Source organism: Plectrocnemia conspersa, unplaced genomic scaffold (assembly GCF_051122295.1).
Source record: "Plectrocnemia conspersa isolate PC_06_02 unplaced genomic scaffold, ASM5112229v1 ptg000003l, whole genome shotgun sequence".
NCBI classification, from domain to species: domain Eukaryota; kingdom Metazoa; phylum Arthropoda; class Insecta; order Trichoptera; family Polycentropodidae; genus Plectrocnemia; species Plectrocnemia conspersa.
In genome coordinates, this window is record NW_028277167.1 from 4,687,339 (window position 1) to 4,700,404 (window position 13,066).

The window sequence follows — 13,066 nt, forward strand, 5'->3', positions numbered from 1 at the left end:
TACATTTTTGAAATAATGGATAATACGATAAAATAATATAGGAGAAAGCGCTTTAAAGACTGAAAAATGCTATTTTATAAATTCTTAACTTTGGAGTGCACTATTGATTCATAAAAATAATAAAAAAATTACCCTGGTTCGCCACCAGCCTCCATATTATTAGCCAGCGTCACATCATTGCTCCAAACGTCATATTGCCATTTTCGTAATCCTAAAACGCCACACAACACGCGGCCAGAGTGTATGCCAACTCTCATGTTCAATTGGACATCGGTTGCTTCCACAACAGACCTAAATACATCAATCAATTGAAATTAATGCAACTCTTGCTAATAAGTCGCAGATTTACTTACGCGATCGCATCGATCATGTCTAATCCCATTTCAACGCAGCATTTCGCATGATCCGACCTCGGCTCGGGCAGACCTGATACGCAGTAGTAACAATCGCCGAGGATTTTGATCCTCAGGCAGTGATTGTCCTGAAAGAGTGCTTTATTGAAATGAATCCGAACAAAAACCGAATATTTTATATTCATACTCACGTTAGCGAGCTGGTCGAACCTTCCGAACAATTCATTGAGTAATCTAACTAATTCTTGAGCACTACATTGAGACGCTAACACTGTAAATCCTACAATGTCAGCGAACAGAATACTGAAAAGATTTTAATTATATTATAATATGATTACAATGTAGCATATTATCAAGTAAATTTATTACTCATTTGACACTCACCTAACTTGTTCGTGTTTTTGTATATAAATTTTATGAAACTGACCCTCTACCGGTGAAATAATGTCGTTCTTCATCTCCATCGCTACGTGTTGCGGCAACACAGATAGAAGTAACCTTTCCTAAAGAGGGATAATTGTTCTTTATTAGCATAGAATATTGAGTTAATTTTATATACAATAGAATCAAATGTACCAATTTTTCGTTTTCATCTTCCATTTCCAGACGTGCTGCTATACAATTCCTCGTATCGAGGAAAGCTCTCCTCTGGGCGTGCTCCATCAAATTGTGCATAAGTATTCCTACGACGTTCACACATCCAAATACCAAAATGTTCGCTACCATCTGAAAATGTTAAGGTAACACCATGTTTTAGAGGTTGATCCAATTCGAGTATTCTATGTTATGTTGGCAGCACTGTAAATCAGACAGCTGTCAATAATCACGCGTATTCAAAGTGTCAAATCATATTTGCGAAATGGTTGAACACGAACAAGCAACCACAAGGCAGAAATTTAGGAGCACATAATCACGCGTTAAACAATGACCGTCTCTTGAAAATAAACATACTGTAGTGTACACTCGATTATTCTCAATATATGGAATGGAATCTTGGACTATGAGAGCAAAAGAAGAGTAGAATGATTGGAAATATATTGAATGCTCAATCATATTTTGGCTAGTAGAGCATATTTTGATAATAACCCATGAATCAAATGTTGCTTTTGAAGATGAATTTAATTATGTAAATAATATACATAGGTAACTAATAAATAAGTGTCTCATTATATAAAAATAAATCCTGCAATTTGTTTCGAAACGTTCTCCATTTCGGGTCAGCTAACACAGGAACGCGTTAAGCAGGTCGACTTTTCTATAAAGTGCAATAAACAAACACAGAAGGGCGGACGTAATAAAGCAAATTTAGAATAGGTTATGTGCGAGCCGAGGGTCGCGCCAAAGGGGCGAGTTTCCGAACCAGTTAACCGAAAACGAGACCAACCGGCCGAATCGGGATCTGTTCAAAGGACAACGCCGCCCGGGTATCAAAAATGTATTCAGATGGGAGACGGAGCGTCTGTGATCTGATTAATCGGCTTTGATTAGAGAATATGGATAAAAAATAAATTAACAGACACTAATTGAGCACACGTCCTATTTTGGGATAAAAAATATATTATATACTTTACCTGTTGCCAAGCTAGATGCGGAAAGTCGGTGGGCAGCAGGAGGAAGGCCGCGGCGAAGGTGTGAGCTACTGGCAGAAGGAAACCGACGAGGGCAGCGAGCCATCCTCGCAACGGCAGCATTCCATATGCCAAGAACACCGCAAATACCACATGCCAAGCTCCATGGGCGGCAGCTTTTCCTTTGGCGTCGGCGACGAGACCGGCTCCGGCCAAGAGTGCGGCAGCGGCCAGCGCCCCCCGGCCCGCCCACGCCAACTTGGCGTCCCTGGATCCGCACGAGTTCGCGGGTCTGATGTGCAGCATTCCTAAGAGAGCCAGGCACAGGAGAGCGCCTCCGGCGTACCAAAGGTTCTGGACGGTGGGTGCCTGGGCGTAAGCGGCTCCCAGAGATCCCAGCGCCGTCGCCAGCAGCGCCACGAGCGCCAGCGCCGTGGACACGGAGGCACGCTGGAGTTTGAGGGCATAGCGACGGTAGAGAGCTTCCAGCTCGTCATTTTCGAACCTCTGTCGATCGATGAGCCGTGAGAGGGTGCGAGAGCCGGTCGCCTTTACGGCGTGGTCCATGCCGCTAAGGCCCGCCTGAAGACCACCGCATCAGTTCTGGAACAATACAAAGAGTATGTTATTAATATGCACTGCAATATACACTTAAACGCGGATAGGCCACGTCCCTTATTCCGAGCCGATTGACTTCTTAACAACGACCCTTATCTACTTACACTGCTCGGACAAGGTTAAGCCCGACCTCCTACCTAGGCTGTCGCGAGACAGCCGCGAAAACTATTGATGGTTTCCAGCATCATTCAGCAAATTAAAGAGACAGATAAGGAATATCAGGGATTAAAGGACTTGGCCACGAGATAGTGTGGCCACTTGCACGAACCTTGTGACAGAATCCGAATGACTTTTATCGCAACGCTCGTGTAGGCCTTGACCTTGGCCACACTCTCGCGAAATGGATTTCTTGCATGACGCGTTTCAAATTGCATCGCCGAAGGCTTCAACCCGTTGCTTAATTAGCGGAAACCCCGAGGGTCGCTGCAGCTCCGCCTGCGACCTGCCATAACTCACTACCATTCATCGACCTAACCCCCAAGCGGTCGCAGTTTTCCCCGCCAGTGGAAAACCAGTTTCCAGTGAGTTATTGCCGTTCGTTGAGGCAAAAACATGCCACGCGGACGAAGGATCTTATCTTGCAGCGGTCGCTTAATTCAATTGCATAGTTTTGGATTCAATCTGTACCAACCCATGGTGAAATTGAATATAAAAAAGCTGGCGCGGAGGGTTGAACTTGGCGGTTCAGTCACGCCATGGCAATAAAATGAATTGAAATAACTCGCGGTAGGTAAGGATACCGAAACGGACCTGCGTCAATGCACAGGGTGAATAATCGAGAAGGGTGGGGTAAAAAAAACGAGTGAAATCAGAGGCTAGAGGGTGTACGTTGCACGTATTATGAAAATAGTGTTGATAATGATTATTATATTTAAATTTTAATCGGTGGCAGAAGCAAAATAAAATTTTATTGACGCAAAAAAATAATAATATTTCAGACAACAGGGTTAAGATTTATGTTATCTAATAGCACAGAATTCACGACTAACGTAACAATTTAAAAAAATATATAAAAACAGTAATTTGAGAAATTTATTATTATCCCACATTGGAAAAAATAAAAAATGTGTATCTAGATCAGTAGCAATAATTTTACTGTTTTTTTTATAATTTTTGGACGAAAAATTTTGATGTAGGAAATTAGGTAGATGTTATTTACACTGATTTTGAAAAGGCTTTTGATACAGTTTGTCATAACTTAATTCTTAAAAATAGATAGGTTAGAAGTTTCTCGTTCAATTATGCTCTTCAAATCGTAGTCATTTTTTTTTAATACGGGCAACACAACTAGTGTTTCTTCAGAACATTTATTTCTCAAGAAAAATGCCAAAACGGGAATTTTCACTGACACTTTTCTGTCAAAAATTAAATTTTTTACAAACGCTGCATAATAAAGAGTAGATCCGCGCCAGATGTTTGAAAATATGCATGCTTTCTTGGAAGCTTTTAATAGAGATCGGAAGTATTTGAGTGAAAAAAAATTGTTTACGATTTTCTAAACTAATCGGTTTTATCTTTGCATTAATGATCTAAAAACTAGAATTAATAATCAGATAAAAAGAAACCACTGCGCGTAGAAATTGGCAGATTGCAAAAATGTATGGGGGCTTTCCACACAGTTGGCGAACTTAAATTTCGTTTTATAACAATCCGAAAAGATCATTTATCTTCATTTTGATCGACATACGAAAAATATGAAATAGCAGCAGCTGTTATTTACAAATTTATCTACGATTCAGGTATAAATACAGAAGCTTTAAATTCCTTCGTAATTCGATGTTCTAAAATCAATCGAAGTATTGATTATTCGCGTCAATTATAACAAATAATTATTCTATTCAACGATCATTTAATTCTCTGATCATCAATAATATAGAGATATCTACAATAATATACTGTTTATGTCTTCATATACTCGCGTAGTAAATAACAAAATGTAACTTGACAATTTTGTAATACAAATTAAGGGTTAACCGCAAGAACGGTAACACAATAGACTGACACTAAACGGACCACCACAATAAACCCTCGTAATGTCCAGAGGAAAAAACAATCCTTTTGGACATGAAGGAACTCTTGAATAATGCGGCAAATCACGTCGTTATTAACATCGTAAATACAGAGAATCCATACCTTTTTGTGCCTTATGCAATACGTCATCGGGCGTCAAAAAAAGATTGATTCGTTGGAGACCTCCCCAACCTACGATACAAAAGGCCTGACTCCAAGAGTCAGGCCTTTTGTATCGTAGGTTTTCGCCACAGACATCAACAGTGCAAAACTTCAATTTGATGTTGAAAATGTATGTGCATGGTCATCCACTAATAGATTACCATTTACAATAAGAAAGTCATTTCATTACCATTCTAGAGCAAGATCATTACTTAATTTAGATTACAAAATATATAGTAATGTGCTTCAATGAATACAGATTAGATCAGCATATAGAAAACATATGTAATAAAGCCCCTAATATGTTGGGATTTATTTTGAGATACGCGCATTAATTGAGGAGCTCGAGAGCACCGTGTTCCTTGTACTGGTGCGCAGTACCATTGAGCATTCTTCTCTGATCTGGTTGCCAAATAATTCAACCGACTCAATTTTATAAGAAAAGGTAAAAAAAGTAAATATATTATCAATTTTTATTTTTCACAAAGTATGCTGGGATTTGATTCCCTCAAGTCGCGTCGACGAGTGTTCTTGAAATATACACAATCCGGAGATTCAAGAAAAAAAATCGGTTTTCTGTGTCATCTAATTACTAGTGCTTGCTTTCTAAAGTATTGGACAGCTCCCCAATATTTTTTTTATAAACAGGGCGTTATTGTTTTTTTTAAATCTATAAAAAAAACGGATAGCTAAAATTGATAGTCATTTATTTGTTTTCTGATAGTTGAATTTTAAGCTATGCGGAATTCACGTTAATATCCTACTTAATTATGCACTATACGTTTAACCGCATCCCGAAACGCTAACTACGGCGGTGGTCAGTTTGATTTGACCGAAACAGTTGCGGTTCGGTCGATCTCCCTTTTGCGATGATGTTTGAACTAATTTATTTAAATGTCTATTTTCGGGATAACGGATTCCATATTCCCGACATTCGACCAAATATTTCACGGAGAGACTGCAATTTGGTTTCGAAAATCCCCCATAGGTATTACCTCGTGCGCCGGACTGGGCGATAAATATTCGTTCAATCTGTCTGTTTCTGGGCGAACTGAGTTATTTTTACGATTTTCCTGCATGGGAAAATATGCAAACTTCAATATCGTTCGATTCACTTGAGTACAGATGCGCGTTATATTGTGGTACTCGGGCGGAGCAAATAAGCTTGATAAATCAAGTTGTATATTGTTTCCCATCTGTTCGTATATGTTACTTATATATGTATGTACATAAAAACATGTTATTGAACATTTTCAAGTATCTAACATTTTAATGAAATGCTATATATATTTTTATGCAAAAGTATAAATGTTTAAAAATAAAAGGATAATATATGTAAAGGAGTAGAGCTTTAATAACATTTGAAAAAGCACTGAGGCTATATTATACTGTGTGAAATGCAAATGTAAAGTAAGTTTGTTTAACGCTTTTTAGTCTCGTAATCCGCATTACGATAAGGCGTAAAAGCTCCCGTTTTTACATCTGAAACTTTCCAATCTACGTCGACTTCCATCGGAAAATTTATCAATATCCATTCGAATGCAGATTTACCCGAGGAAGTTTACCTTGCATCGAATAACGTGTCACGTAACGGACACGTTTTTTCCATTTTCGCACGCTTTTTCCGACGCGAATTTTCCACGTCTGTCGTTGCACAAAAGAGCGGCGGTGCATTCGAGCGAAAGCTTTAAAAAAATTATCGCTGCAAACAGACGAAGCTTTCACCGCTAAAAGGCGAATAAGCATCCCCTAGGCTTACGCGTGGATAAATAAAATACGCCACATAAAATAAAGCTAGGATTAGACAAATAAACATAAAATTCTTAGGAGTTGAATATATTTTTTTAAATTTAAGAATATAAATTCTTAAATTAAAAAAAATATATTCAACTCTTAAGAATTATGGCAGTATATATTAAGGGTGGGCAATACTTCAACTGCGGTCGATTAGTCACCCGTGTTTCGCTTTATGAATATTCTTACAACTCATAAAAAATTTTATTTATAGATTTTAAATACGTTAAATCAACGCTGTAATTAAATAAACTAAAAAAATATGCAAATTTTTGCGTTGCACGGACAATTTATGAAATGTATCAAATCTTTATGTTGCGTAGATAATATATTCTATTACAATTTAATATAATTTTAATGTCTAAGAAAGCCGCAGGATAAGGTATAGTCCGTCCAAGATATGAACGCTCATTGCTACAGTATTGTTGAGAGAATATAATACGGTGACCATGGGAAATTTAACGTTTAATTATTTTTCCTATTTTAATTTAATTTGTTGAAGATAATGTAAAATATGACTTTCTTACTTATTTTATTTATTTATATACATATTTAACTCAAAAGCATAATAACAGTTTTAGAATATCTGTTTAATATAATATTTTTTGAAAATACCAATAGAATATTACAGGAATTGTTCTATTGATTACAAAATAACACAACATGACAATAATTTAAAATAAAAATATAACATATTATAATTTTTAATTCAATTTCTAACGTATGGTCACCCTATCATTAAAATAGCCCTGATTTAGTACAGGTAACGGTCTCCTATCGGTGTAAACAAATTCGTGGAAAACTGTATATGTATGCATGCATGCGTACACGCACCCTTGTTTCCAACACAACGATGATGAGCGTTAATATCTTGGACGGACTATACGACTAGTGTTTCTTCTCCAAAATTATGTATCGAGAAAAATGTATTTGCACGAATATTTTTCAATGTTTTACAACCTCGGATTTTTTTATTTTGCTACATAAAAAAAGGGTGTTTGTAAATGTTTGATAATATGCATGCCTAACAAAAATTTGTTTACGATTTTCTCAACTACTCTAGTCGGCCTTATCTCTTGTTTAGTAATCTTAGAACTACATTAATAATCAGATATGAAGAAACCGCTTCGCGTGAGAATCAACAGATTGTAAAAATATATGCGGGCTTTCCACAGAATTACGCCATAAAATTTGCCTGTCGGCGAAATTAAATCTCGTGTTATCAAATCATTCAGAGTTTTTTTTTATCTTTATCTTGTTTGAAATATATAAAATGTAAAGTAGCAACAGCTATTATTGATAATTTGATATACGATTTGGTTATAAATACAAAATCCGATCCGTTCTAGTTAGTGTTTTTTCTCGAGAAAAATGTCAAATCGAGAATTCTTATGAAGCTTTTTTATTATATACAATTAAATTTGTACGATTTTTAAAATGTTTAAAACCACTGCCACTGTAAAGGCGGGTTCATGCCTAATACGCATACTTATTGGGGTCTGAGAATGACAAAAATTTGTTTAAAATTTTTAACACTCGAACTTGTTTTATTTTTGCTTAAGTAATAAAAGAAAACACTCAGACAAGAAACCTTTCTGAAGGTGTTCGTGCCAGATGTTTGAAAATATGCATACTTTCTCGAAAGATTGAAAGTATTTGAATGCGATTTTCTATTATTTTAACCGGCCGGCGGCTTTATCTTTGCTTTGGTGATCTAATAATCCGCTCCGATAAGAAAAAAATACACATGGGAATCGGCAGGGCTATTTTTTTGATAATTCAAAAAGGTTTTTTTTTATATTGTTTTTGTAAAGTAACAACAGCTGTTATTGACAATTGTCACACGGTTATTATAAACACCCGAAGGGGTTTAACATTTTTATTAAAATAATTGGAAATATTAATTCCGAGCTAAGCTCGAAATTTTAAATTATATAACTGAAGAAACCAGACATTGATGTCGTTAATTAAATATTTGCAAAATCCAGAATCTTTCACCAGCAAAAAATAATGATTTCTTTAGTAATTCTTCAAAAGCAGACATATGTTAAATGGGGAAATAAATTATTCGCAGATTATTTAACGGCTCGATGAATTCTAATGACCCTCGCGACACCATTAAAGAAATTGGCTAAACAATTAGAGAGAAAAATCTTTCAGCCTTACAGAGAGTAGTGTAAGAAAACCAATATCTTACGGATTAATGGAGAAAGAATTCAAAATATTTGAATCGAAGAGCAAGAGATCAATTGATTTACAGTGCATATTTGAAGAATCGTTGTCGATTAAACTAAATCGAATTTTTCAACGGCCGAAATTTTTTTAACAAAAAAAAGAACGAGGTCGAGAATTCTATACAAAATAGAGAAGCTAAAATTAGGATTTTTTTTTTCGCGAAATTAAAAATATCGAGAAACCAGAATGCCTCATCTAAATTATTACCACATAATTATAGATTTTTTCGTTTATTTCTGATTAGGTTTTCTTAGATTTTCCTGATTTCATGGATGAATATCGTATTTAATGTTAAAAAAAATCAAGTTAATGAAACGGAATTCAGAAAATCTGAATTCCATTTCCCAAAACACCCAACAGAGGAGATAAATTAAGTCCGCTTTGTTGGGTGCGCTTTCAAGAAAGGGCCCATCGCCAGGGTTTCGCCCTTGGCCTTCAAAGTGGCATTAAAAAGCCTGTCTCACGAAGCGAACCAAACCCCATAAAAAGCCGCAGAGGGTCTTTCATCGGCGCCCACATAGACTGTAGCATTACTAAGTTTATAATTAATTCCAACTTTGTTGTATTATTAATATTAACTATACATTTTCTATTTTTTTAAATAATAATTTCGTTTTGAAAATGGTTGTTATATCGTTAACGTAAGTCTTTAGATGCGTTACATAGTATTATATAATTTTAAAAACATATTTTAAGTTTGAAATTAATTTAAATAGCGAAGAAGTTTCATTGTTGGCTTGTCTCAGTTTACACATATAAAACTTGAAAGTCTTCTTCTGACAAGTTGAAAGATAATTTATATGAAAATAATGTATTACAACTTGAGCACTAAATTGTTTACAGAGTTCATTCTTCTGTAAAATAACTATTTATAAAAGACAGTTTAAGTTGAGAAAGAGAATTAGGTTTCGCCTCAATTAAATAATATAAACATTGCTATATTATAAACATAAATATACTTTATTGCAACTTATATACATAGGTACTATATTTCAGAAAAATATATTTCATTATATTATAAAATAATGCTTTTTTTTTATAAAATGAGACATTAGATGGTTTTATTTCAAGCGACAAATATAGAAAATGTTACACGTGTGTCAAGAGTTTTCTCGGGGGATTAGCGATTGAAGAGCGGTTTCCATTAGTGAAAATGCACGAACGGAAATCTTCCAGCGGGCGAGTTTTATGACGCGTTTCCTAGAGAGCGCAAATGTTTGACAGGTGCTTTTTTGCTCGATGGCAATAAATATTTAATACCATTTTATATGCAAATTCACGAATGCACGTTAGTTGAATATTAAATTATCAAACGTTAAATTTTAAATTACAGTAATATCGTTTATACAACTGATTTCTATATAATTTTCTTTGAACAACTACTAGAAACTATATTTATCTCATGTATATGCACACGAAAACATATAAATATAGATATTTAGATTAATGTTAGCAAATTAGTACTGATGAATATAAAAAAAATACAGAAAATATTGTGTTAAAAGCCGAAATGTATTTTTGACGTGCTATTTTATTTTAAATCACGTTTCGCATGGTTTAAGACAGCGGTTTTAAAACTTCCTACTGGTTTCTTGTGGGCGTTTAATGCGAGATTAGCGAAATATTATAGTCCATGATGGGCACTTGATGATTGTATTCCAAGGTATTTTTTAAAGAATCAATGACACAGTCTACGTTATCCGGATTGAACGAAAGACACAAAACTTCATGAAAAAAGCCTTTACAGTATATAAATAAAAATAGGGATTGCTTTTTTGGCGAGGGATGCTGAGCGCGCAGGTTGAGCTTTTCTTTGATGCCAGAATCTCGAGATAAATATTCACAAGTGTATATTTGTATGCAAATGGATGTTGAGTGACAAAGTGGGACGTGGAAAAAAAATATATACACACTCACCCACATACTACATTATATGCATGAAATTAACGAATGCGTCTAGGGTCAAAGTTGGTCCTTTACAGTTTATACGAGATAATAATAAAAAAAAACAACAGGAAGCGGAAATTGTCGGAAGTCTGGACCGATTTTTATATATATTTTTTTGTTAATTGAGGGTTGTTGATTCAGACGGTGGAATCGTTTTTTAGCACACAGGAGAAATAATGCCGCAACAAAGCAGGCGGGCACAAAGGGAAGGAAAAACAAAGAAAATTGCTGCGAAACGTTTTCAGCGCGAATTTCTCTCGTGATAAATGTACCCAGGCGTATTTATGTACATGTACGCAATATTAAATTATTCTCGGAATTAAAACAAAGCGACTTTAGCTAGAAAAAAAATCTGACATGTAAAATCAGACTATGTATTATATTATATTTTTATTAAGTCTAATTTCTAAAGCTATTGTACTTTACATAATTTAGAATTACTTTATAAGCACAATATAAACATGAAAATTCAAGATTTATATTTAAAAACAGATTAATCAATATGTTTTATTTTATAATTAAATGTATATTTATTTAATGTATATTATATTTATGATTCTTTATTTTTTAAAATTGTATATACATATAAATATTGTGATCAATTATAAATTAAGTACCCATAACAAATTGTATATTATTTTTTTATATCATTAAAAATCAAAGAAATAAATAAACAGGCTAAAAGTATTTATTCCTGTTACTAATCAATCATATTTCACTCAAGTAGCATATCGATTTTTAAATGCTGGATTTGATATATATGACTTCTCAAACTAGATTTCTAAATCACGTACCAGTTGTATTATAATACGTGAAAGTTTTAACAATATGGTTTCATATATCAAATATAAAAAAGTGCGATTTAAATTTGATTCAATTTTTTTACAATTACAAATATATATTTATATTTTTGTGTGAAACTGTTTAAGATTCACTGATTGATTGATATTGACTAAAGTTGCAACAGATTACTTATACGACAATATTTTTTTCACAATCATTATATTAGTATAATTATAAATGTATTTATTTTGTGGGAATCATCGCAAAGGTCATTAAAACGACCATTTCAAATTTGTGAAAAGGAAATAACAACTCGTTTTGACAAACGGCCTAATACTAATAACTCAATACCACAATTATGTAACTTACAATTGCAACAATTGTTAGTACATCCGCCCATTAAGCGTTCATAATTATCAGAAAAACTACCTAAACTAAACCCCTTGCATTAATGACTTTCGAATTCGTTCCACCTTGCAGTTTCACTTATATAGTTGATCAAATAATCAAGCGATGCAATTGGCCCACCAACACCGGCATATGTGATTCGCCAGAGGCGTATCGAATCAAGAATGTAAAAGATTAGTGAGATCTAAAAGACATCAATGAATCATCCAGAAGATCACTTTTCCAGTCATTTCCAGCGTTTATTTTGGCTGCAAAGTCACACTTCTTCGGCATCAACACCCGAAAATGTTTTTCATTTAAGTTCAAGTTAAATTACACTTTAATTAAAGGCAAACATATAATATTTTATTTAAATAAAGTCACACAGTTGAGTTTAAATAAAATAATATGCTATCGGAAGTGTATATACATCACTAAAACAATCACAACCTGATGTTAATATTTCGAAGAATGGAATATTTCTTTTATATTACAATATGTGGATGAGCGGCATATAAATATTTGACATGTAAACAAATCCTTCATGTTGGCTCATATGTATACGTGGAATTATAACTTGTTTATAAATACATATTTTGCCAACATCTGTATCAATATCATTCGATATCTTTCTGAATAAACCTACGTATCTCGAGTGACCTCTCTGCAATTGACGATATCTGTCGCTTCCCTCGTCGCCGATTTCTATTTCCGAACGAGAAATTAAGAACGGTCTGCTGGAATTTATCACCCCTTGTCGGCGGAAAAGGTGCAGAATCGTCTCTTTTTGTCGGTCAATTAAGCGCGCCCACAATGTCGCTTTTCGCTTGCTAGGAAAACCGAGGTAAAAATGAAAATTTTGAGTGGGCATTGGCGTGCTTTTATTCTCCCCTTACACAGATTTAGTGCCTTCTCGCCACCTCCCAAGGGGAGCGTTTTAATCCGACGTCTTCTCCTCGGAAAGATAATGAATTTACAACCCTCTAACTAAAATGATTAATGAAAAACTGACAATTTATATAGATTATTTTCATAGTAAAAGATATTGGATATTAAAAATCGAGTGCTGCGTTGGTACATATTATACTTATAATGTCGTATTTAACTAACGCTTATAATTTCGTGTTATTCGCTCGTAAGGCGGTAACCATAAATTTATAGCACAGTGAGATTTGAAAAATGATTAAGCAGAACCTAGACGGTGCACGT

General features: G+C 34.6%; 1 protein-coding gene across 5 annotated transcripts in view; it reads right to left on the reverse strand.

Moving 5' to 3' along the window:
* The window catches only part of rut (adenylate cyclase rutabaga), a 216,075-nt gene that overhangs the window by 19,004 nt on the left and 184,005 nt on the right, over nucleotides 1–13,066 (reverse strand). For all 5 annotated transcript variants that reach the window (XM_088182429.1, XM_088182428.1, XM_088182427.1 and 2 more), the window contains exons 5-10: nucleotides 1,925–2,524; nucleotides 930–1,079; nucleotides 738–856; nucleotides 545–656; nucleotides 354–481; nucleotides 133–291 (exon numbers count right to left, since the gene is read on the reverse strand). In XM_088182429.1, coding sequence (XP_088038555.1) covers nucleotides 133–291; nucleotides 354–481; nucleotides 545–656; nucleotides 738–856; nucleotides 930–1,079; nucleotides 1,925–2,488 — 1,232 coding nt within the window. In that variant the 5' untranslated portion in view covers nucleotides 2,489–2,524. The remainder of the gene's footprint in view (nucleotides 1–132; nucleotides 292–353; nucleotides 482–544; nucleotides 657–737; nucleotides 857–929; nucleotides 1,080–1,924; nucleotides 2,525–13,066) is intronic.